Raw genomic sequence first — 27,336 nt, forward strand, 5'->3', positions numbered from 1 at the left:
GTTCTGTAACTTTTTTCTACGTAACTTTAGGTACCTATATGAAATGGTACACGTAATAGGAATAGAAATCAATTACTTTTAAAATGGTCTACTGTATAACGTACGACTTTTTTTTTTAAATAGATTATGGTTTTTCAAGGTTTTATACTTTTAACGATTTTTTATAATATAATATAAAAATAAAATAATATTATTATATATTATATATAGTATATATAATATATTATTATATTATATAATATATATAATATATATAATAATATTATTATATATTATATAATACCTAATATAAAAAAATATAATTTTTTACATTTTGACGATTATTTTTTAAATTTCTCAATATAACTTTTTTTTCTTGTACATGAATATACTATATATTGCTCAATAAAAAGGGCTTACTTTCTGTTCTTTAAAATGGTGTATCATCTATATTTAAATAATGGAAACCGAGTGATTCTTTGATATTTTTTTACCTGTATTATTTAAAATTATTTCTTTTAAAAAAATTACATAAACATTAGTCTTAGAAAACATCACTTTAGTTAAAATTATTTAAACGTTGACATTTAAAAAATTTTCAAAATCAAAGTCCATCTCTTCGTTAGCATTAGCTTCAATATCTTCCTCTGACACCTCAGTTATCTTAGAGTTCCCACAATTAGTACCCATGCACATGCACCCTTTGCAGAATATTGAACAACTAATTCCTATCTTCCTACAACCGTAGTTTTTTTGTACATCCTTTGGTACATTTACATGCTATTTTTTCAAGCAAAGCTTGTGGTGCAGGAGCTTTGACAGTAAATATTGGAATTAATCCATATTTTGAAGTTTGCCCAGCGGAGTCAAGTAGATCCAAAGTATTACCTATAAAAAATAGGATTCAATCATAACACACAATCACATAAAAAAGTTATAATGAGAAATTTAAAAAATAATCCTAAAATCAAAAATCGTTGCAAGTACTTATTACATTTTGAAAAAGCATATCTTATTCAAAAATAATCCTAGAATTTTTTGTAATACACCATTGAAAAGTAAACCGAATAAGCTTTCTTTTTATTATACAATATATACCTAAATGTAGAAAAAAAAGTTATAATAGGAAATTTAAAAAATAATAGTAAAAAATATAAAAACTCATTAAAAGTATAAAATCTTGAAAAAGATAACCTCTTTAAAAGAATTCGTACAACATTTTACAGTAGAACATTTTAAAGGTAATTGATTTCTATTCCTCTTACATGTACCATTGCATATGCCTAAACTAAAGTTACGTAGAAAAAAGTTACAGAACAATATTTGCGAAATAACGAGGAAAATTGCCCAAAATTGCTGCGAGTGGCGAATTTTGAAAAATCATATTTCGAAAACTGTAAATCCTAATGACCTCTGCCAAACATCATTTTAAAGAGAAAATATGTTAGTTTTTTTTCTGTGAAGCAATGTCTATACCTATATCCCCGTGGACAAAAGTTATGGGACAAAAAACAAAATTTCTTTCTTTTGGGTTTCTTTGTGCTTTTTCTTTTGAATATATTTTTGTAAAAAAAGCATCTTTGACTTTAAAAAGTTATATTTAGATAGGAAATTTAACCAGGAACAATTTTTATGTAGACGTGTTTGTACCAAAAGTGCAGAGAACTCACCCTAATGTAACCTGTGCCCAGGGACTAATTCACCCATTTCTCAAAAACGCACCCCTTTAAATGGTAGCACTCCGCGGTTTTTTCATATATAGAGATTCATTGACCATATGAAATAATTAAACCCCGTTAACGTTGTAGTTCCTTTCTATAGTACATAATCAATAGTCTATTAGTAAAGAAAAATTGAAAGCTGGAATATTTGATGGGCATCAGATACGACAACTTGTAAAAGATTTGCATTTTAGAGAATGCATGACTGAAATTGAATGTAAAGCGTTTCAGTACGTTCTTTAAAGGTAAAATATTGCAAAACCTCTAAATTTTAAAGAACCGCTTGGAATGACATAAAATTTGGCATACACATAGCTAACAAGTCATAGAAAAAAAGTGATATTTGTGCCGATGTGTGCTTTTGCCCTAGGGGTGACTGTCACCCCCTGTTGGGGGTGAAAAATGTATGTTCGAAATAAGTCCTGAAATGGATAAAATGACTAATTCTAAGCAACTTTTGTTCTATAAAGTTTTTTCACCAAGTTAATACTTTTCGAGTTATTTGCGAAAGAATACATTCATTTTTCTACAAAATAACCACGTTTTCAGACGGTTTTTCGCAAATAACTGAAAAAGTAAGTATTTGGTCGAAAAAAAAAATCTTATTAAAAATATAGCACGCAAGAAAACTAAAAAACATTTTATATATTTTAGGTCACTATACCTAGTAGAAGCAGAGTTATAGCTAATGAAAAATAGGTTCATATTCGTCAAATTCCAAATCGAATATTTTAACGTGCCATAACCAAAAATCGAAGCACTATTTTGGGGAAAACTCATTTTAACTTTTTCAAAGTGTTTAAAAAAATGCTTATTTTTGTTTAAAAAACAAAAATTTTAGCATCAAAAATAAACAAGTTACGCTCAAAATACAGTTGGTCCTTTTTTTTGCTAAGAAATCGGGAAAATCACCCCCTAATTAGCATTTTAAATGAACTTAATTGTTACCACTTTGCAAGTTTCTTACTCGCATATATATTGATCATATGATCTGTAAGTATCATCGGTTCAAAGTCCTTATTTTTGAAAGAACTGTAGTTAAAATGGCTTGAACGAGTCACTTATCACGAGTGTATGCAAATTTAGAAACACCGAATCTTAACCAATTTTTGTCTTACAGAAAAACAAAAAAATACAAAATATTCAAAAAAGTAAAGCCAACTTCTTTTATTGTTTAAGATTTTTGGTATCTCTAACAATTTTTAAGTTATTTTGAAAAAAAGCATTTTTTTCAAAATTAAATTATTAAACATTTTAAAATGAAACCAAATTTTTTCAAAAATAAGAACTTTAAATCGATGAAACTTACAAATCATATAAACACAACATAAGTAAAGTAACTTGTGAAGCGGTAAAGATTAATTTCATTTAAATTGCTAATTGGGGGTGATCTTCCTGATTTTTTTTTGCCAAAACAAAAGGGACCAACTTTGTTTTGAGCGTAATTTGCTTACATTTGATGCTAGAAATTTTTTTTATAAAAACAAAAATAAAGCTTTTTTTAAACACTTTAAAAATGTTGTTCTCCAAGAATGCTTATTTGGATATTTCACATTGAATTATTCTATTTGGAATTTTTAGGATATGAACCTATTTTTCATTAGCTATAACTCTGCTTTTGCTAAGTATAGAGACCTAATATATACACCTTTTTTTCACTTTTTTATAGGCTATAGTTTTGCTAAGAATTTTGTTTTCGACAAAATGCTTACGATTTGAGTTATTTGCGAAAAACCGTCTAAAAACGTGGTTATTTTGTTGAAGAATGAACATATTCACTTGCAAATAACTCGAAAAGTATTGATTTGGTGAAAAACTCTATAGAACAAAAGTTGCTTAAAATTAGTTAGTTTATCCATTTCGGGACTTATCTTGGACATATATTTTTTCACCCCCGAGATGGGGTGAAAGTCACCCCTAGGGCAAAAGCACACATCGGCACCATATCACTTTTTTCCCTGACATGCGTATGCCAAATTTCATGTCAATCCAAGCGGTTCTTTAAAATTTACAGCAAAAACCGTGAAAGAATGTACTATTTTATATATTAATGCTCTTTTGTGAAAGTTGTGGAAAATTTTCTTAGAAACAATAAATCGGAAAATTACCGGGATATGGTGGAAGATATGCTCAACAATTTTAACAAACACCGTTGTTATATGAGGATTAAAATTCATTACCTCCACAGCCACTTAGACCGTTTCCCAGAGAATCTTGACTTTCTTGGTGACCTTAGTGAGGAACAAGGGGAACGCTTCCACCAAGATATCAAAACGACGGAAAAGAGGTATCAGGGGAGATGGGACACTCACATGATGGCGGATTACTGCTGGAGTCTTAAAGAGACCGTCCTTTTAAATCCTTTGCAAGAAAATAATATAAAAGGAAGTTTTTAGGTGACGCCGAATAACAGATTTGTGCTGCGATGCTGGTTAGGCTAGATGAAAAGTTAAGTTTTTTTGGCAGATATGTGTGATGATTTTTGTAAGTATATTGTTGTACAATAAACATCTTACTTTTTATTCGTGTTTCGTTTATTTGATGGGTAGCAGCACTTCATATATAGACCAGGAAGGATCTGTTTTTAGGTGGATGTGAGAGGTGGCATTTGGATTTTTGCGGATAAAGTTAGGTGATAACTTCGTTAATAATAATTGACTTATGCTCCTTCTCAAATATGCCCGGAACATTAATAAAAAAAATAAAATATTTAAAAATTTCAATTTTTTTTCTACTTTCTTTGCTTATAACTTTAAAACGAATCATTTTGGAACAAAGTCGTAAAGGAATAAAACAAAGATAATTAAATTTTCTATCAGATACGATGGGATAAAAATGTCTTAATTTAACACCCTTGCTGCAAAATAGCAATAAATATAAAATAAGGGGGCAAAACAAGCCTGTCATTATTCAATGTTTTTGCATTACTTAGGTTACACTTGGAACCTTCCTAATTCGCTTAGAAAATTTTTGTAATGTGCTAAAACCGTACACCAAATTTCATTAAAATTGACTTACTAGATTTTGCATAATAATTTTGAAATCTAAACTTTTTTTAAAAAATTAAAATTTTTTAAAATCTTTTCCAACAAAAACTAGAACATACAAAGATTTGTCAATTTTTTTACATATAAAGAAGCACTTCACCTATCTAATGCACTTTACAGAATTGAAATCGGATTATTTAAGCAGCCCCAGCAAAGTTTTAAAGTTATAAACAATTTTTTGGCTTATAAACAAATTAGTGCTGTGTCCAGGAGGGTGTGCTACGGGCTCCTTTATTTAGATGGACTTACCCAAGTTTTTTTTATGTATTTTGACCCGTACAACACGAATTTTTTGGGTAACAGTTGATCCGGATGTCGATAAGATTGTTATAAACAAAGAACTTAAGGAATTACATAACATCGATTTTTCGCAAAATAAAACATTTTTTTGTATTTCTTGGGTAATTCTAAGCAAAAATTGTTCTTACAAGTTTTTTCGTAGGATGCATAGTTTTCGAGATAAACGCGGTGGAACATTTAAAAAATCGAAAAATTGCAATTTTTGAACGAGAATAACTTTTGATTAAAAAATAAAATAGCAATTCTGCTGACAGAATTTGAAAGTTTAAGTCAAATTATACCGGTTTTAATTATTTGCATTGCTAAAAATTATTTTTTTTTATTATTAAACAAAACTATTTGTTTATAAGCCAAAAAATTGTTTATAATTTAGAAACATTGCTGAGGCCCCTTAAATATTCCGGGTTTAATTCTGTAAAGTGTATTAGATAGGTAGAGCACTCTTTATATGTAAAAAAATTAGCCAACTTCTAAATGGTCTACTTTTGTTCAGAAAGATTTTAAAAAATTTGACCTTTTTTAAAAACATTTATTTGCAAATTTATTATGCAAAATCTTTAAAGTCGATTTTAATGAAATTTGGTAGACCATTTAAGTAAGTTATAAGAATTTTATAAGCCAATTACTAAAGTTCTAAGTGCCACCAAACTGGTTAAGAAACATTGAATTGGCTGTGAGTTTCGACGGTAGCGCTATCTCGCGGTTTAAAACTTATACTTTTCTGATAAAATTTATGTATGTGAAATATACAAAACGAGAAAAATAGATACTTATCTAGAAAGACACAAATTATGAACTGAAATATTATTGTAACCTGATTACTAAACGAATACACAGAATTAATAGTAAAATTAATTATGTTTTTTTATTTTATTCATTATAATTTTAATATTTAATAAGTTCGTGCGACTGGATGACTGCTTACGCAAGAGACCATTGAGAAAAAGAATAAGTTTATATGAATTATTTAACATTTTAAAGGTTACCTCTGTTTATTTTTGTGTGCTTACTGCTTTGCTTATTAAAATTTGTAATTTGTATGAATTGTAATTTGTTTGAATTCTATCAAAATGGATATTAAACATTATACTGGATTCAAGTCTTATTTCCCATAATTTCCAATTTAAATGAGCAACACCAAAAAAGGAAAGGATTTAGTTGATGCAGGACATGTACGCAATGTTTCCGAATATAATAACTGCATCCAGTACTGTTATATTATATATAATACAACAGCTGCAATATCTTGTTTTCTTTTTTGAAAAATCCATATTATCCGCCATTTCAGTTTATGAAGTTTATCAAATGCACAAAACAAAACTGACGACTGCCACTAACACAGCGTTGCCACATTTTATTTAGAAAATCTACTGTAAGTTTAGCTTACTAAAATCTACTTATCAAAAACTAAAATATACTATAAAACTTTATTAATATATTTGTATATAATTTAGGACTTTTTATAATAAAAATAACAGCTGACTAACTAGAATTTTTTTTTATTTAGCTAATGCCTCGACAACTAATGGTTATTGGCATGGTGATGGTACAGTGGATTTTACCAATTAGGTAGCTAGTGTTATGTGTAGTGTGTGTTGAGTAAGTGTCTTGTTACTTTGCAAAGTCGATGTCATTGTCTTTGCAGAGACGCTAATTGTATCCGAACGTCTGCGGTCCCTCCGGTGGGTACCGATCCCACAAGGATAGAAACTATTTTCATTTATTAATTTATAATAAACGAAAAATTCTCTACCCTGGTGAGATTCGAACTCACGACCATTTGGACCTTTCGATCCAAAGGTAGGCGCTCTTACCACTGAGCCACAGAGGGAGTTTAACTAGAAATTAATATGACTGTTTGTAAACAAAAACCAAACTTTTTTATATCTTAACTGGGGAACAAAATGACCAACTATAATTAATTTTTATCAGTTTCATATTTAATATTTGTATATAATATTTTGTCATCCACTGATTTTAACATCTGCATGTCTGGATCGCATTCTTCAAACAATTATTATAAACATTAGAAACACGCAAACACAACATTTGTTGTTTTGCAAAGTTACATAATATATTATAATTAGATATTTTAGTTTTCCATCGTTAGCTTCTAACAGGCTCACCGAATACCAGAACTCTTCAATAACACCTGAAATAGGTACTGATTGCACTGCTACTTGAAATCTGCAAGTTTGTTACACCAGAATCCAATTTCATTTCTGTTTAATATTCATCATCTACGTCCTGGGGATAGATTCCGTGCACTGTAGATATCTACACTTCGCTTTCTATCGATGTCAATTGTCGTGAAAATATTTGAATTTTTAGCTTTAATTGAATTATTTTCTAGTTTTGCTAGTTGATGCTGAAGTGACACTTAGTAAAACAAGAAAATATTTGAATTAAAACTAAAAATTCAAATATATTGACATTGATAGAAGGCGGTCGGCGGTGTTAGCGATTGTACACAGAATCCCACCCCTGAATCTTATTTTCGGTAATGACATTGGGAAATTGTAACAAAATGTCTAAAAATTAATTTAAAAATGGGGGAAAAATAATACTATTAAAAAACAAATTTTATTTTAGTCATAAGAAAATGTTGAAATATACCAAAAATCTACTAAAAAATATTGCCTACTAGAATTTTTTAAAAAATATCAAAAATCTACCAAAAATGTAGAAATCTACTAAATGTGGCAACGCTGCACTAACAGCGCTGGAGAAAACCGTCAAATCCCCTCTCCTCTACCCATGGCGCGCCATTTAAATTTATCAGATAAATGCACAAAACTGCCACTAACAGCGCTGGGAAAGCTGTCAAATCCCCTCTACCCATCGGCTCATGGCCAATAGCAACAGGCGTATTTTGCCCACTTATTTTGTATTTATTGCTATATTGCAGAAAAGGTAATACCTTAAGACATTTTTGACCAGTCGTATATCATACAAAATTCAATTATCTTTATTTTATTTCTGTACGACTTTGTTCCAAAACGAACCGTTTTAAAGTTATAAGCAAAGAAAGCAGAAAAAATCGATGTTTTTCGAAATTTTCAAATATTCTAATTTTTTTATTAATGTTCCGGGCATGTTTAAGAAGGAACATAAGTCAATTATTATTACTGAAGGTGTCACCTAACTTTATCTGCAAAAATCCGAATGCCACCTCTCACATCCAAAAATACACGTTTTTTTACAGATTAGTCCTGGTCTAATATGTAGGTAGTGCTGCGTTAAATTACCCTATATGTTAGCAATGTGATCTGTTGTCGTATTTTCTGAAAACGATCTGATGGAGCAAATCTGGTGGCATTTTTGGATTCAGCAGACCCAAATTACCTAGAAACAGTAAGAAAATTTCCGGCAGGAAACTGTGTGTTTACCAGTGTAATATTTAAAGTATTTTCACCTATGCTTTTAGTGGCTTTAAACATATATCTATACCTAATAGTAGCACTGAAGATGGATTATTTAATCCGAAAACGTTCTCTGATTTAACCCGAAACGGTTCTTTTAAATAAATATAGGATTTATAAAGGATTGTATTCAAATTTTTTAAATCTTATCATCGACAAACTCCGTAAAATATACAATATAGTATTACAATGCATATATCGATATAAATTTGCGATAAAAGAAAACAGGAACGAACCCATATATCATTAGGTCGAAGAGAATTAAGGCCCACGTTCATTCCAATCCCGCTTTCTCTCGATTCTTCGGAAATAATCACCTATAAACTTTAATGTCCAGACGGTTTAGGAACCTTGTTATTTACGTTATTAATTAATGATACAATTTCAGTTAAACTACCACCTAAATTAAAGCATCGATGGGATTTATGTGACTTATACTATTGCGATTGGGGTAGTTATCGGAAGGTTTAAGAACGGTCTTTCGTTTATAGATGTCAATATCGGTACAATATAGTTCAGTATAAATTAGGTTATCAATCGAAGTAGCACAGAAAACGATAATAAATATCGTTCCCATACCACCAGATTGACAACAGGTGGAATACTTTCTTTGGTTACAACCTCCCGAGATTTTCAAAAATTATAAATCATACAGGATGCCGAGGAAGTTTAGATGAGAGAATTTTAAATAATTCACAACTCATCTGCTCAGCGTGGTAAAAATTCCAACAAGAAAGATTCCTTAGTACTCAACAAAAGAGAAAATGAATTAAAATGTATAAACATTTTTAATTTCTACGAAGCGGATATGGGACTACTGATGAAGAGGAAAAAACCTCCGAAACCGGTATAGAATCTTTTTTGTTGGAACTTTTACCACGCTGAGCAGATTGGTTGTGAATTATTTAAAATCATCTCATCTTAATTTCCTTGGCATCCTGTATGACTTATAATTTTTGAAAATCTCAGGAGGTTGTAACCAAAGAAAGTATTCCATCTGTTGTCAATCTGGTGGTATGGGAACGGTATTTATTGTCGTTTTCTGTGCTACTTCGATTGATAACTTATTTTGTTTTTCGGTAGATGGCTCTAGTTCATCCGCGGCATTTCGTTCTTTGCAATTCGGGAAGGCCCAAAGTATGATACCTGAAGAAATCGGAGAAAAGAGGATATGGGACTACTGATGAGGAGAAAAAACCTCCGAAACCAGTATAGACTCTTCCTGCACTCTTCGATTTAACCAGAGTATTATGCAGCTGCTGCATTTTCGTGTTGCAAAGAAATTGAAAATGTTTATATCTACATTATAGTTCAGTATCTTTGACTTTATTTTTCTATGTGTGTGTATATTTGGAGAATTAGCTTGAATTGAATAATTTTTGGCGTACCTTGTGATAATAACGGGTAACAAATTCAGTCGAAGACAATATTGGCTTTTATAAGACATTTATTTTGAAACCAAACATACAAAAGTAATATTAATTAGCATTAATTACTTGTTAATTTCATTTATTTAATATAATTAAAATCGACATATAAGACTTTCGTAAATCACGGGTTGGTGTGATGATATCTGATATATCGATACATTTTTGGCAAAGTAACGTGAGTGACATTTTTGGCGAATCATGTTTTTCCATTAAACAAACGCTCTTATTGTTTAGAAGGTAGGTACTGCCGGAGTCTTGTAAGCCTAGACATATTATGTTTGAATTAATTCTAGGCTTACTACACTTTGGCAGTACCTTCTAAACAATAATAGCTTTTTTCTACGACCGTTTAATAACATGCTCATTATTCGCTATTTTTTCATAGATAATAGCACCCATTACTGTACCCGTGAGTAATAATTCATTACTCACGGGCTGAAGTTACTCACGAGTCATTACTCACGGGCTGAAGTTAGATCAAGTGGCGCATGCCACTTTTAATATTAGTCGTATATAAACTGCAAATAAAATTACTTAAACTTGTTTATTTAATACAATAATTACTGTAATTTATACCAATAATTAACTTCGAAAAATTTTTAAAGGAATTTTAACTGTACAAATAATGTCAGTATATTTTGTACGTTTATATCTTGTTTACTAAAAATATTGACGTTTATCATTTAATTTAGTTCCAGTGACATTAGCGCATTTTGTTTATGTTAATTGGAATTTATAACTAATATTGTGTTTGTTTTTAAAGTTATATTGTTTTAAATATGTTATAACATATTATGTATAGTTATATATTATTATATTATATTATTATATATAGTTAAATGTAAATATACATTATAACTATATATTATGAAATACGTCCACCGACAACAGCCATTTCCTATTTAATTAGGTTCACTGACAGTAGGTTATAATTTTTCGGAAACGAATACAACTTAAGTATATTGACTATTTCTAGTTGTATTTTTACAATAAATAAGAATTTAGTAATAGTAGGCAACCAATTATTCAGCCACGTACTAGGGGTAAATAGCATTTAGGTATTTCTGTAAATTATTATAATTTAAATCTCGAGTAGTTGATAATTAAATTTTTTACTAATTAAAATAAAAAAAAGTCGTAGAAAAAGTAAAGTATTCTACTCGCATGTAATGGCTATTACTCACTCTGATGAATTACGACACTCGCCTATGGCTCGTATCGCAAACTTCATCATCGTGAGTAATAGCCATCATTACATGCTCGTTGAATAATATACTATAGTTTAATGGAAAAACATAAAATATCACTTACGTTACTTTGCCAAAAATGTATCGATATGAATAATAACCGACACGGCGATCGAGGAATTAAGAATCGAATTTATTTCTTAACGCTAAATAAATACATAAGGAGAGGAAGTATCTCGCTCAACGCGCCAGATGGTAAAATATGTAAAGATAGCTTCGTTCAACGCGCATATATTAGGATGGGGTCGGGATTTGTAAATTTTGCTCAACGCGCGAAATCGACGGAGTTCGGAAGGTTTCGGAAAGTGGTTGGGATACGTTTAACTCACTTATATCTGGTTAGTTATTCTCCATTCAACGCACAGAGAATACTCTAATGCATTTAGTAATGCAGTCAGATATGGTATAAGAACACGTTTTGTTTAACACGTTCCCTGCCACATTGGTCCCATAGTCCCATGGGACCAACACTAGTAGGGTAATGGGCCGGGTTGGTCATGTGGGAACAAAACCTTCTTATTTATTTATTTATTTATCTATATAATTATTATCTATTTATTTATTTATTTTTTTATTTATTTACTTACTTACTTACTTACTTACTTACTTACAGCAGACTCCCGTAAGTTCGGCCACCTCGGGACTGGACCCTAGGCCGAACTTAAAAGTGGCCGAACTAACCGATGCCTACCTAACAAATGCCCATTTATTGTTTGTACAGATCTAGCAAACACAAAACACTTGCACATTCTGTAGAATACAACATAGAGACATACTCTGACACATATTTAACACAGATGAAAGACAGAAGGTTACAAAGCACTACAAAACAAAGTTGCAGAACTGTAAGTAGGACTAATAAAATTTAAAAATATTACTATACATTGGTGGTTTGGATTCGTAAACACTTAAAAAATCTGCTATTTTTTCTTTTTTAATGATTTTTTATGTTCAAAGTCAAGCCACTTTTTAATAAACAATATATCGATGACAGTTGCTTCTTTTTGCTGTTTGATATAGGTAGCTGCCAGTTTCAAAGCTGCTTTATCTTCAACGTGGCTTATTTTATTTTCTTCATCTTCCTCTTCTGTCTAAGCAGCATCTGCGTCGTTATCTTTCTCATTTTCCTGGCGAATGGCACACTCGGCGATTTCGTCGTCGTTCAAAACCTTGTTGTGTAGCTTCTTTTCAAACTTGATCCACTCCAAAAGATCTTCTTCAACAATTGGACCACAGTTCGGTAGTTGCTGAAGGCCACGTAATAGTGCTGCATTGTCATCAGTTTCGTTAACCAGAATGTTGTTTGGCTCATCTGCTGTTGTGTTTGCTGGGTCAATCTTATTTTCTATATTTGGCCAAAGTTTTTTCCAAGATTTTAACAACATAAACGTGGAAACTCTCCCAATGTATTATCGGTCGCAGAAATCAGCGTGGATGGACACATTTGTTCAGGGAATAGTTCGCTTACGAATTTGTTCCCAAAGTAAAAAAATATTTGACAAAATTAAAACTGCCCATCAAAGCACTTCTACTTCCTGACAACGCCCTTACTCACCAGGAAGATATTCAGTGTGACGATGAAAAAGAAGTTAAACTGCTGTTCCCAGTCTTCAACAGCCGATAGATCAAGGGGCCACTAAGTGTTTCCAGAGGAAGTATCGCCGAAAACTGCGATGACAATGACAAATAGGGGTCATTGTGGATGCTCGAAGCATTTGAACACAAGGCGACCGTTATCGTCTCTTTGGTGACTTTAAACTCCGCAGCAGATGTTTCTTTCGGGGTGCAAAGTTTTTTCTGGGCAGAAGTTTAAAATTTAACCCAGGTTCGTAGACGTTGTCTATTTGCTCTGGGCTCAAGTTTAGGTCACCGATGATTTTTAAAAATCTTGCACAAAAATTGGTGGCCGCTACAGGCAGAGAGCCGGCCGGACTAAGCGGAGACCGAACTAACCGAGGCCGAACTTACGGGAGTCTACTGTACTTACTTACTTACTTACTTACTTACTTACTTACTTACTTACTTACTTACTTACTTACTTACTTACTTACTTACTTACTTACTTACTTACTTACTTACTTACTTTCTTACTTACTTACTTACTTACTTACTTACTTACTTACTTACTTACTTACTTACTTACTTACTTACTTACTTACTTACTTACTTACTTATTTATTTATTTATTTATTTATTTAATTTATTTATTTAGTTATTTATTTATTTATTTATTTATTTATTTATTTATTTATTTATTTATTTATTTATTAACGGCATTTTTAAATGCACAATAAAAGACCAACGTAGTCGAGAAGATATAATAAAGAATGGTTTTTTAAAATATATACACTCACTGGCACAAAATTCTGCCACCCAAAATTTTTGATTAAGTTTGGCAATTTATAACTTTATTATTTGTGCTTCGATTTTCAAGATTCTTGCACCAGTTTGTAGGTACATGTATTGATATCGTTTGGCATTATCCCGGTAATACAAAAATTTTGCTTGCATGGCATTATACAGTGGTGAATGGAAACGTTGTATTTTCTCATAACTTTAAAAAATTCTGTGGAAAAATGGAAGAGCTGGTTTTGTTTCATAGTCCTGTCATATTATCCCGGAGGCATTATTAAAATTTTGTTTTTTGAATTATCCGAACATCCCTTTTCTTATAAGAGCTGTATCATTTTTTGTAAATAAAAACACTGATGGACTACAGTGGAACCTCGATAAGTCGGATTAATCGGGACATCGGCCGATCCGGGTTATCGAAAATCCGGGTTAGCCGGAGAATATGGTAAAAATTATTAAAATACGGTATATTTAGAGATAAACTCCATTATAAATGCCAAATCATGAAATCCATATGCACAGTACATCTAAATTACTTACCGTTGTATAGAGTATTGTTTATTTCTTGGTAAAAAACTCAGTTGAAATGAAAAAATTTTTGTTTTGTCTAATGAAAATCGGTCCGGGTTAGCCGGACTTCCGAGTTATCGGGGGTCGACTTATCGGGGTTCCACTGTATTTTAATTTTAAGACAAGGGCAAGCCATTTTCTATGCATATTCGAGTAAAAAAAAACGAGCTTTTTGCTTCAGATTTCTTCTGACAGGAAATTTTTGATCGATCAGCATGCGAAGACACCTTGTCTTAAAAAGTGTGAGAAACTCTTAAACGAAGACTGTCGAAGCCCTACACAAACTACTAAGAGCAGAAAACTTATCCAGAGAGGCTATACCGAACAGTGATCCAACCCAAAGTCATTTACGGAAGCGAAAAATGGGTTATGGACAAGAATCAAGAAAATATACTCAACATCTAGGAGCGGCGTGTCCTAAGGAAGATATTCGCGGAAGTAAAAGATGATAGCAGAAAACGTTTGAAGGAGATAAACAAATGCAGAGATCAGACAGCTGTACGACAAACCAAAAATTAATCAGAACGTCAGAACAAAGAATGACGACGAAAGGTGGGCAAAGGACTCGCTGCAGACAGGGGAGGGAAAGAAGGAAAGAGGACGACCACGGAAAAACTGGCTAAATGCGTGTAAGGAAGACCCAGAAACTAGAAGAACCTAGACCTAGAAATAGTGGAGATGCTATTAATGATTGGAGAATGAATTGATGATTGGAGAGACCAAAAATGATAAAATTAAGAATAAGTACATTGGGGGAAGTCTAGGGGTGTCAACAAATGATGTTAAAATGAGAAGCATAAATTAAGTTGGTTTGGCCATGTTCAACGTCGTTGTCTATAAATTTTCATGCTTCTGAGCATCTTGTTTCCTCTCAAGTGTATCTGGAATTTCTTACACTTCTTTTTGAAAGCTTCTCTCTTATTTTTTAAATTTATTTTATTGAGCAAGTTTCTTTATCTATTGCTGCTGCCAATCTTCATATTTTTTGGTAAGTAGCCATTTTTGGTAAGCTTCCTTTTTTATTTTAACTCTGTCTTCTTCTGTCCACTTGGTGATAACTTTTAATTCACGTGTGTTATATTCACTAGGAATAAAAATTTCCGTTTATGTCTAAAACGGATCAGCAGATATAAGACTGATAAGTTAAATCTATTGTCCATAATTTAAAAAATGAAATCAAATCAAAACATAAAATCAAACAACCGAGCTAAATAACTTCCTGGTCCGCCCCTGCTCTAACTTGGGTTTGGAGTAAGTCAAAGGATTCCGTTTTGAACGAAGTTGTCAACCGTGAAGTTTGTTTGTACTCCAGTTAAAGTTCGTGGGACTACATAATTTAAATATTATATTACGAAAACTTTTTATAATATCTCCATTTAAATTCTTTCGTTGTTAGTTTGTAAATAATTAGTTAAATTGAGTGTAGAAATTTTAAAGTTGAGATAGTCTGGATTTCAATACAAACTCCGTAAATAAAATTGCTTTGCTTAAGAAGAAAGTTTAGACGCAAAGGGAATAGGGAACTTGCATAAAATTTTAAATTCGAAAAAAAGTTATAAATCACAACAGAACATAATTTATAGTGCGGCCGATAAGTGAAACAATTGCACATTTAATGATACAAGCATATAATTTGGACCACATATACTACACATATAAAGGTTCAAATTTAGATATGAGGCCATCTCAGATTTTGAATTTTACAAAAATGGCGGGCATTCAAAATGGCGACTATACATATGTGTTTAATAGTACCATAACTTTTGAACGAAAGGTCCGATTTCAACGAAATTTGGTATATAGGTTCTTTTTTTATTTACAAGATGGATGTGGTGAACCAGAAGAATCGGTTTACCAGAAATTGTATTTTTACTAGTTGTTTATGTAAAAATATGTTTTTTTTTTCAATTTTTTCCTTCTGTATATATAATTTTTCAAAAAGGTAATATCGCAATTGAAAAAAACGTAAAAATATTTTGTAGAAAATAGTTTGAACTTTTTAGTTATGTTAATTACCATTTAATAAATGCATAACGTATCTTCACATGTACCCTATGTGTGGCCGATTCGTGGAAATATTATACGAATTATTGTGCATTTAATGGTAGAAGCATATAATTTGAACCACATATACTACACACATCAAGGTTCAAATCTAGATATAAGGCCATCTCAGATTTTACCTTTTACAAAAATGGCGGGCATTCAAATTGGCGACTTTACATATGTGACTAATACCACGATAACTTTTGAACATAAAGTCCGATTTCAACCAAATTTGATATACAGAGTGTCCCAGACTAATTTAGCCACGCTATATCTCTTCAACGAATAGAGATTTTCGAATGGGACAAAAACTGATATATTCTACTTGTAATACACTTTAATATGGCGTAGAAAAAAATCATCCCCTAAATATTCATCCCTTAGTTACAACCCCTAACTTTAATTTTTTTAATAGCACCCTGTATATTTTTTAATAATTTTGAGTGTGGTCTTTTATCGTCTATTCGACACATTTTTTGAAAATAAAATCGGTTCGTAAATAACGAAGAAACTATCAGTTCATTTTTGTTAATTGTTTGTCCCAGACTAATTTATCCAGGCTGTATTTCTTAAACGAATAGAGATTTTCGAATGAGACAAAAACTGATCTATTTCATTTGTAATACACTTTCATATGGCGTAGAAAAAATTCATCCAATAAATATTCATCCCTAACTTACAGGGTGCTATTTAAAATAAATAAAGTTAGGGGTTGTAACTAAGGGATGAATATTTAGGGGATATTTTTTTTCTACGCCATATTAAAGTGTATTACAAATGTAATAGATCAGTTTTTGTCCCATTCGAAAATCTCTATTCGTTTAAGGGTCGATTTCTCATACCTGCTTTAATCTACGGTTCAGTTGAACCAGGTTCACGGGTGAACTGCGGTTTTGTTTGGAATGCGTTTCTCATTGCGAGTGCACGTTCTTCAGCTTTCGAGAAATGCCAATAGATGGCAAAAGGTAAAAAACTATCGCCATTTTGTACGATCATTTTTATGCTGTTTTTGAATAAAGTTAAATTTAAGTATTTATAGCCAAATAGTCATTTTAATAATTATAAATAAATGTTATAAAAACAAAAATAATGTTATCGTTTATCGTTAGGCTTAATATAATAAAATAGGATATTTTTATATTATGACAGCGTTTCGTGTTAATATAACGCATGCGTAATCCATGAAATGATCTGATCTGGGTTCTGAAATCTTTGAACGGCCGAATTCCAGCGTTCAGGTTGATCGTAATTTAAACTGCTATCGGTTGAACGTGAATTGAGAAAGACGATTTTGACTTTAAACTGACGTTCACTAAAAGTTCAGGTTAAACTGGAGTTGAACTCGATATGAGAAATTGGCCCTAAGAAATATAGCCTGGATAAATTAGTCTGGGACACATAATTAACAAAACTAAACTGATGTTATCTTGGTTATTTACGAACAGATTTTATTTTCAAAAAATGTGTTGAATAGACGATAGAAGACCACATCCAAAACTGTAAAAAAATATACAGGGTGCTATTAAAAAAATTAAAGTTAGGGGTTGTAACTAAGGGATGAATATTTAGGGGATGATTTTTTTTTACGCCATATTAAAGTGTATTACAAGTAGAATAGACCACTTTTTGTCGCATTCGAAAATCTCTATTCGTTTAACAGATATAGCGTGGCTAAATTAGTCTGGGACACCCTGTATAGGTTATTTTTTTGATGTGTAAGACCAAGGTCTTATACCGCAAGAATCGATTTACCAGAAGTTGTGTTTTTCCTGATTTTTATGTAAAAACATGTTGTTTTTTTACCGATTCTTTCACCCTGTATATATTAATTTTTTTTAAAGTTAATAACGGCGTTGAAAAGAACGTAAAATAGTTTTCTAGGAAACATTTTGAACTTTTTGGTTATGTTAATTACCAATTAATAGATGCATAACGTATGCACATGTACCTATGAACCTATGTACGGCAGATTCGTGAAAATAATATAAGAATTATTGTGCATTTAATGGTAAAAGCATATAATTTGGACCACACACACTACACATACAAAGATTCAAATTTAGATATGAGACCATCTCAGATTTTGTCTTTTATAAAAATAGCGGGTATTCAAAATGAATCTGCCGCACATAGGTACATGTGAAGATACGTTATGCATTTATTAAATGGTAATTAACATAACTAAAAAGTTCAAAATCTTTCCTAAAAAATATTTTTACACTCTTTTTAATGACGGTATTACTTTTTTTTGAAAAATTAATATATACAGGGTGAAAGAGTTGAAAAAAATAACAACATATTTTTACATAAAAAACAGCAAAACCACAAATTCTGGCAAACCGACCCTTCCGGTTCAAGACCTCGATCTTATTCATCAAAAAAAGAGCCTTAATGCCAAATTTGGCTGAAATCGGACTTTTCGTTCAAAAGTTATCGTGCTATTAGTCACATATGTATAGTAGCCATTTTGAATGCTCGCCATTTTTGTAAAAGGCAAAATCTGAGATGGCCTTATGTCTAAATTTGAACTTTTGTATGTGTAGTATATGTGGTCCAAATTATATGCTTCTACCATTAAATGCACAATAATTCTTATAATATTTGCAAGAATCTGCCACACATAGGTACATGTAAAGATACGTTATGCATTTATTAAATGGTAATTAGCATAACTAAAAAGTCCAAAATATTTCCTAAAACATATTCTTACGCCCTTTTCAGTGGTGGTATTACCATTTTGAAAAATTAATATATACAGGGTGAAAAAATTACGAATATATTATTTACATAATATAAAATAGTTTTACATAAAAAACCAGGAAAAACACAACTTCTGGTAAACCGATTCCTCCAGTTCACGACATCGATCTTGTAAATCACAAAAAGAACCTCTGTACCAAATTTGGTTGAAATCGGACTTTTCATTCAAAAGATATCGTGCTATTAGTCATATATGTATAGTCGCCCATTTTGAATGACCGCCATTTTTGTAAAAGGCAAAATCTGAGATGGCCTCATATCTAAATTTGAACCTTTATATGTGCGGTATATGTGGACCAAATTATATGCTTGTATCATTAATGCCCGATTTCACCAACGATACCTAAACAGTTGCCTTATTTAATTCTTATCGATAGGCACTTCCTAAGTCTATCCTTAAGAACAATAGCGTTTCACAACTAAAAGAACTGCTTATCTAGGAAATTTTTTCCTAGGTATTAATTCGGGTACGTTTGAACTATTTTTGATAAATAAAAAGAAGAAACCGATGACATTACATTACTTTTTCGATTATTTGTCATTATTGTCTGTTTGCCAAGTTGGTTTTATTCAGTTTTGTACTGTTTAGTTGTTTTATTTAGTACATAGTTATTTGTGAATTAAGTTTTGTATGTTATTTGTACAGGGAAATGGAGGAAAAGAAAAGAGTTGTAAATTTCACATAGGTATGACGAAAAATGGAAGTTAGTTGAATTGTCATTAATGAAATCATTTTAAAATAAATGATATGTTGAAAATTGCTTCTTTTATTATTAATTGTTAATGACACACTTTTAGTGATATCATGAATGGGTTTTTGAAACACAACACTAGTTTCTTAGGTAGTAGGTAGACTACATAATTTTGTCAATAGACCTGTAAAAAACTCTAAATGATTTTCTATATTTTCCAACACATAATATTATTAATATAAAATAAAATACACAATTACAACTAATATACCTAATATTACAGAATAACAGAAAAATTAAGGTAAAAAGCAAATTATTGACAAACGTCACAAGTACATTAGTCAAAATTGTAAAAATATAACCTGACTGTCAACGATAAGTAATACCTAAAGTTTAGGGAGATCGAAAAACGTATCCTACCGAAAGGTAATGCTTAAGCGGTTTACGCAATAATTATCGTATGGTGAAATCCGTTTTAGAGTTAGGAAGTACCTAAACTCCCTTAGGTAATTCTTAAATATTTAGGTATCGTTGGTGAAATCGCGCATAAATGTGCAATTCTTATAATATTTGCACGAATCTGCCGCACTTTTAAAACATGTAATGTATCAAAGATAAAAAGTTTTTTTTGTCTTTACTTTGGCCCCTAAAGACGATTAAAAATTCAAATTATACCAGTCAGCCCAAAACGCGTCGTGACGTCATCCGGTTATACGTTTACATTCTGCACCAAAAAAGTAAACAAAATTGTATATAATTTTAAATTAGACATTACAAACGTCAGTAGAAAATACAGTTATGTGACGTCACAAGTGTTTTTGATCGTTTGAACTATTCATAGAAAACTTGTACTTTTACAAAATGGTTTTATTTTCCATAGTAAACCTTCTTTCCTTTCCTTCAAAAACTGTATCAAACTCCAATCTCAACAAACTGGTATATATATTACAATGACATACGATAAATGAAGGGTGAAGGAAAAAACAGGGAATGTCACATTTTATGAGAAATTGAGATATTGATACTTTCTAACAGATATTTTATGTATTTACTATTTACAGTAGAGTGGTAGATAATAACTTGGACCGTCCGATAAATATGCCTGTTTAAAATAGTACTGCGAAGGAAAAAAACTGGAAATGTCCACGCGTGAAAGATAAAAACAAGGAGAGTCCACTTGAACAAAAACAAAAATTAGCTACGTTTTTATTGCGAGTTTAATCGTTTAGTTTCCTTTGTTTATGTTTGTTAGAAAGTTCTTCTTCTTCTTAGAGTGCCAGTCCATCCGAACGTTGGTGATACTTCTGGCTATGATGACTTTGTTGGTTGCTATACGGAATAGGTGTGTTGATATCTTTCTACACCATACTCTCATGTTAGCAAGGCAGACTATTCTTCTTCGTTCTGGGCCCTGTTTCCTTCAATTTTACCTTGTAAACTGCATTGGAGTAGCTCGTATCTGCCTTGATTTCTCAAGTCCTAAGTACGGCCCTTCACGATGTTGACTAAATCTGCGGTTGTGTTCATCCTCCGTAGCTGTAATACTTCTTCATTGGTGACTTTGTCTGTGCATGGTATCTTCAGGATCCTTCTGTACAGCCATAGCTCAAAAGCCTAAGAAACGGCAAGTGTTAGAAACGGCACGGCCTATAAAGTTAGAATTAAGCCTAATGGAGTTTCTCAAGAACTTAATGTGTGTTTTAAAGCATTCATGTCAATACATGGTGTAACTAAGGGCAAAATTGAACACATACAAAAAAATTTAAAAGCTACAGGAACTTCTGGACAAGACAAAACGTGGTAAGCATGGTTCCCAGCATAGAAACTTGCACCCAAAATCGCGTGAAGCAGTATATAACCACATAAAGTCTTTTAAAACTAGAATATTCTATTACAGTTTACACGAATCTAAGAAAAAGTATTTACCAGAGAGTTTGAACATTAAAGTTTCTTACGTTACATATTATCAGCAAATTTCGTTTGCCCTTTGGTTACCCAAGATCAGACACATGTTCAGCGTGTGATGAATTCTAGGCGAAATTAAAATCATTAAATTATGATAAGGTTGCTGCAGAAATTCGCAAATTAATAATTTAAAATGAGTTACACAAACGTAAGACACAGACATTCTATAATTTTAAAAAGGCTGCTCTCAAAAAGTCAAAAAAATCAGGCGACCATTGCATTAAACAATAAAAAAAAATAATGTATTTCCTTTTGTTATAATTTTTATTGCCATTATTATTGTCATAATTTTGTTTTCAGCCTTTCTATCAGCTGGTGCAACTAATGTTTGTAACGTAAAATATAACGTGGTGTTTGGACAGTCCTTGTTTTTTTCAGATTTTATTTGTAGTTAGCTACTTTTTAATTTTTTTATCTCTGTTCTATAAAAATTTGGTTGAAATGTGTTTGTGTATTAAATACAATGTACTTTAAGTTTACTAAATAAACATAAATATTATTTCTTCAGTGCAATGGTTTAAAGATATGTAGTCACAAACATTAAATTTCCTATTTTCTCAAAACAAAGATAACGTGACATTCCTTGTTTTTTCCCTTAACCCTTCAAATGTCATTAGAATATAAATATTTTCCCTTCTTCCGAGACGATGAGCTAGCCAAATACCCAAGTAGGTGGAGGCCAATAAACTAAAGAAGGAGAAGAAGAATATATCTAAATATAATCATAATCATAACTATATAATAAAGATATGTGACGTCACGGGTCATTTAAACTATTTTATACCGCAGAAGACTGCGGTATAAAATAGTTCAAAGTGAAGAATTTAGATTTGTCGTCCCAAAAACCCCCGCTTACCAAATTTTGTGTTGTTATCCCATGCCTGTCAGGAAATATTTAAGAATAAATAAAATAAAAGTTTAACTTCGATACCCTGTATTTCGGTTATTATCAACTTTCGTACTAAGGTAAATTAGCTTAAATCGACCTATTTTAAGCTCAGGAATCTAAGGTTAGGCTATGGCCCATTCTTTACTAAACACCCTGTATACCTCAACATTTTTTTTGTTGCAAATTTTTAGAGAAATGTTTCGAAACATTGAAAACAACACACAATTGGCATACAAAACTAAGTACTACTTACGGAGTTATTGTGGCACACCTCATACCCGTCCGGTTTGCATTCATGAGATCTAACGATATACTGGAGCTTATTTTCCGCCAGGAACTTTTTCGTAACATCCGGCCCGAAGTAGGTGCCAGCTCCTCTGAGACTGTTCGGGATACATCCTCTGTTTTCCTGGGGATCGGACCACAGGATGTCGAACACCTGCAAAATATTTCGGGATAATTTATACCAGGGTCGGGCAATTCTTGTGTAGGTGTGGAGTTGTGCGCGAGGTTTTTGTGCAAATTTATTGGATTGGGAAGGTATAATTGGGAATTAAGGGTGGCGTAGGCTCATATTTTAGTTGTGTTGGAGAAAGAGAGTTGGAAAGTTTCTGTGCTTCTGTGAATAAACTTATGCAAATATGAATATACCGGGTGTGCGAAAAGTAAGTGATTTCTTTGCAATAATCATCTCAGTTTAGAACTAAGACAAAGAATGGTTAAGTGCTATGTTTGGTTCGTACTTTATTATAGTGCAGAAGTATGAACTCTAAAAGTATCGATCATGAACAGAATTGAAGCATTGGAAATGTGGATTCATAGACGTATACTGAAGTACCCTGGACAGCCAGAAAAACTAATGAAGAAGCACTAAGGAGGGTCAACAAAGATAGAGAACTGCTAAAGACTGTTAAACATCGAAAAATGTCTTATCTGGGACATATAGTGAGGGGAAGTCGATATAAAATATTACAACTGATCCTTAAAGGCAAAATAGAGGGCCGTAGAGGTGTAGCAAGAAAACAAGTTTCTTGTTTAAAAAACATTCGAGAATGGACTCAGACACCAAATGCTGGACAATTATTCCATATTGCAGAAGATCGAGAAGCCTTCTCCATGGTGATCGTCAACGTCGGATAATTCTGATATGGCACGCGAAGAAGAAGGCATCCTCAGCAAAATAGTGTAAACCGGAGCAGTCCATCGGTGGACCATCTATCTCTCTTTACTGTGTGATTACTTGCGTATGACAGGCGAATATAACTAGACCTGCTTAGTGATAGACCGAAAATCTGACAGACAAAGATCAAGTAAAAAATGAAAATTTCTTGGCTTGATAGTGAAAATGACAATTTAGGCTTTGAAATAAGTTTTTTTTTTCAAATATATTTATCTCTAATATCTATGCATTTCTAGTCCCAACTGTTATTAATTTAGATCTCTGAATCTGTTAGAATTCATAGACATATAATTTGCAGATCTTTGATTGCAGAGTAGGTGAAGAAATTTTATTCTGAATTCTTTTGTTTATTTGAGCATTTCTGCTGTTATCATCTGCAAATCAGGATGGTTGCCAGCTGTTAAAAACGAGAGGTATCACTGGTATCAGAGATAAAAAGGATGACTGCTATAACAACTCGCATTCGCTATCAAATCTTGTCACTTTGTGGCTTTGCACGCTCTCTTCACTTCTTTATCTCTGATACCCATAGACATAATATAGTACGTTCTTTAACGGTAAAATATTGCAAAACCTCTAAATTTTAAAGAACCGCTTTGATTGACATGAAATTTGGTACACACATAGCTAACAAGTCAAAGAAAAAAAGTGATATTGTGCCGATGTGTGCTTTTGCCCTGGGGGTGGTTTTCACCCCCTCTTGGAGGTGAAAAAATATACGTTCAAATAAGTCCGGAAATGGATAAACTGACTAATTCTAAGTAACTTTTGTTCCATAGAGTTTTTTCATTAAGTCAATACTTTTCGAGATATTTGCCAGTGAATACGTTCATTTTTTCAACAAAATAACCGTGCTTTAGACGGTTTTTCGCAAATAACTCAAAAAGTAAGTATTTTGTCGAAAAAAACATTCTTAGCAAAAATAAAGCCTGTAAATTTTAAAAAAATGGTGTATATACCATGTCTCTAAACCTAGTAGAAGCAGAGTTATGTCTAATGAAAAATAGGTTCATATTCGTCAAATTCCAAATGGAATTTTAACGTGAAATAACCAAAAATGAAGCACATTTCGGGGAAAACTCATTACAACTTACTTAAAGTGTTTAAAAAAAGCTTCATTTTTGTTTTATAAAAAAAATTTCTAGCATCAAAAGTAAACAAGTTACGCTCAAAATATAGTTAGTCCTTTTTGTTTTGGTAAAAAAATCGAGAAAATCACCCCCTAATTAGTATCTTAAATGAACTTAATCGTTACGACTTCACAAGTTTTTTGACTCGTGTATGTATTGTTTATATGATCTGTAGGTTTCATCGGTTCAAAGTCCTTATTTTTGAAAGGGCTGTAGTTAAAAGGGGTCGAACGGGTCACTGATCACGAATGTATGCAAATTTAGAAACACCAAATCTTAATCAATTTTTGTCTTACAGAAAAACAAAAAATACAGGATATTCAGAAAAGCAATGCTAACTTTTTTTTTGTTTTTAGAGATTTTTGGTATCTCTAACAATTTTTAAGTTATTTTGAAAAAAAGATATTTTTCAAAATTAAAATTTTTAAAAATTTTACTTTAAAACCAATTTTTTTCAAAAATAAGCACCTTGAATCGATGAAACTTACAGATCATAATTTATAAACACAACATAATAGGTCTGGATCCCGCGTATGAAAAAAAAGTTGATTAATAGCAAGCTGAAAATTTGTTAGTAGCTTAAGGGTGTGTAGTCGAACAAACTTTGATATATGGGAACACTGGAACAGGGGCAGTTTTAATTGTGGAACAGGTTAAAAATTTGGAACGGTTACACCACGAAAACGGCACATTTATTTTGTCCGACAGAACAGACTTAAACTCTCCGAACAGAGATTAAACTCTCATGCAAAAATCAGACTGCTATTTATCACCAAATGGGCGTTTTAATGAGTGGAACATGTAGAATATGTCAAATGACAGGAATTATGACAGGTTGTAAATAGGAGTCTGATTTTTGCATGAGAGTTTAATCTCTGTTCGGAGAGTTTAAGTCTGCTCTGTCGGACAAAATAAATGTGCCGTTCTCGTGGTGTGACCGTTCCAAATTTTTAACCTGTTCCACAATTAAAACTGTCCCTGTTCCAGTGTTCCCATATATCAATGTTTATCCAACTAGACACCCTTAAGCTACTAACAAATTTTCAGCTTGCTATTAATCAACTTTTTTTTCATACGCGGGATCCAGACCTATAAGTAAAATAATTTGTGGAGCGGTAACGATTAATTTCATTTAAGTTGCTAATTAGGGGGTGGTATTCCCGATTTTTTTTTGCCAAAACAAAACGGACCAACTTTATTTTGAGTGTAACTTGCTTAAGTTTGATGCTAGAAACTTTTTATAAAAACAGAAATAAAGCTTTTTTGAGCACTTTAAAAAAGTTTTAATTAATTTTCCCCAAATAGTGCTTAATTTTTGTGATATTTCATGTCGAAATATTCTATTTGAAATTTGGCGAATATGCACCTATTTTTCATTGGCTATAACTCTGGTTCTACGAGGTCCAGAGACCTCAGGTGTACACCATTTTTTTTTACTTTTTTACAGGATACATTTTTGCTAAGAACGTTTTTTTCGACAAAATACTTACTTTTTGAGTTATTTGCGAAAAACCGTCTAAAAATGTAGTTATTTTGTTGAAAAATGAACATATTCACTCGCAAATAACTCGAAAAGTGTTGACTGGGCGAAAAAGCTCTATAGAACAAAAGTTACTTAAAATTAGACAGTTTATCCATTTCCTGACTTATTTTGGACATATATTTTTAAGTCACCCCCAGGGCAAAAGCACACATCGGCACAATATCACTTTTTTTCTTTGACATGTAAGCTATGCGTATGCCAAATTTCATGTCAATCCAAGCAGTTCTTTAAAATTTAGAGCAAAAACCGTGAAATAATGTACTAATATTAAGGGTACACAAGGCATACTGAGCAAAAAAGCGTAACGCGCGTGCAGTCGATGGGTGGTTTAGGATCTATTTTTTTACTGAGGGATCCTGCTCATATGACAGACAAAGATGGCCCGACCATTCACAGTCAATATTGACCAATGACGTCCTTGATATTGACGTTACACCTCGATACACAGAGCGGCCCATACCTTACCTTATCTATTCCTTATTATATTTATGCTGAAAGCTCGCGTTTTTAATAGCTGGCAACCCTGATTTGCGATCATTTTTTCACAGCCAACCTTATATCATCGTATCAGAAAAAAAAATTAAAAAATTTGCTTTAATTTTATAGAAAAAAACATGCATCTACGTCATAAACGATATTTTTCCAAAAATGAATTACTATTAATTTAATTAAAACTGTTTGCGGTCACTTTATGACTGTCAACATTTTTGCTACCAATGCATTTTACTATTCTTAAATTTATATAAAAATGTGATTTTAGTTAACTACGTTATGAACGTAGATAATCCAGTAGGATCTTAGATTACTACAATATTTCCAGAATATTGAAATAAAACAATATAACATCTAAAAATTTGATACTAGTCTAGGCGCCAAATAGAGAGGTCACCGTGTCCTTTTTAATTCTGATGGACAAACTCAACGGTTTCTTATGGATTTGTAGCTGCTCATTACGAATTTTGAGGGTGGATTTCGATCCGAGTAGTCAAAAAATTGTTATAAACAATTTAATTGTTTATAAATTGTTTATAGGGCTCTGGCTCATAAACTAAAAGAGATAAAA

The 27,336-nt window shown here is 31.8% G+C and overlaps 1 protein-coding gene across 2 annotated transcripts in view; it reads right to left on the reverse strand.

Moving 5' to 3' along the window:
- Window positions 1-27,336, reverse strand: part of LOC126879182 (serine/threonine-protein phosphatase rdgC) — a 736,378-nt gene that overhangs the window by 20,286 nt on the left and 688,756 nt on the right. For both annotated transcript variants that reach the window (XM_050642225.1, XM_050642224.1), the window contains one exon: window positions 22,674-22,859. In XM_050642225.1, coding sequence (XP_050498182.1) covers window positions 22,674-22,859 — 186 coding nt within the window. The remainder of the gene's footprint in view (window positions 1-22,673; window positions 22,860-27,336) is intronic.

This window comes from Diabrotica virgifera, chromosome 1 (genome assembly GCF_917563875.1).
Source record: "Diabrotica virgifera virgifera chromosome 1, PGI_DIABVI_V3a".
NCBI lineage: Eukaryota > Metazoa > Arthropoda > Insecta > Coleoptera > Chrysomelidae > Diabrotica > Diabrotica virgifera.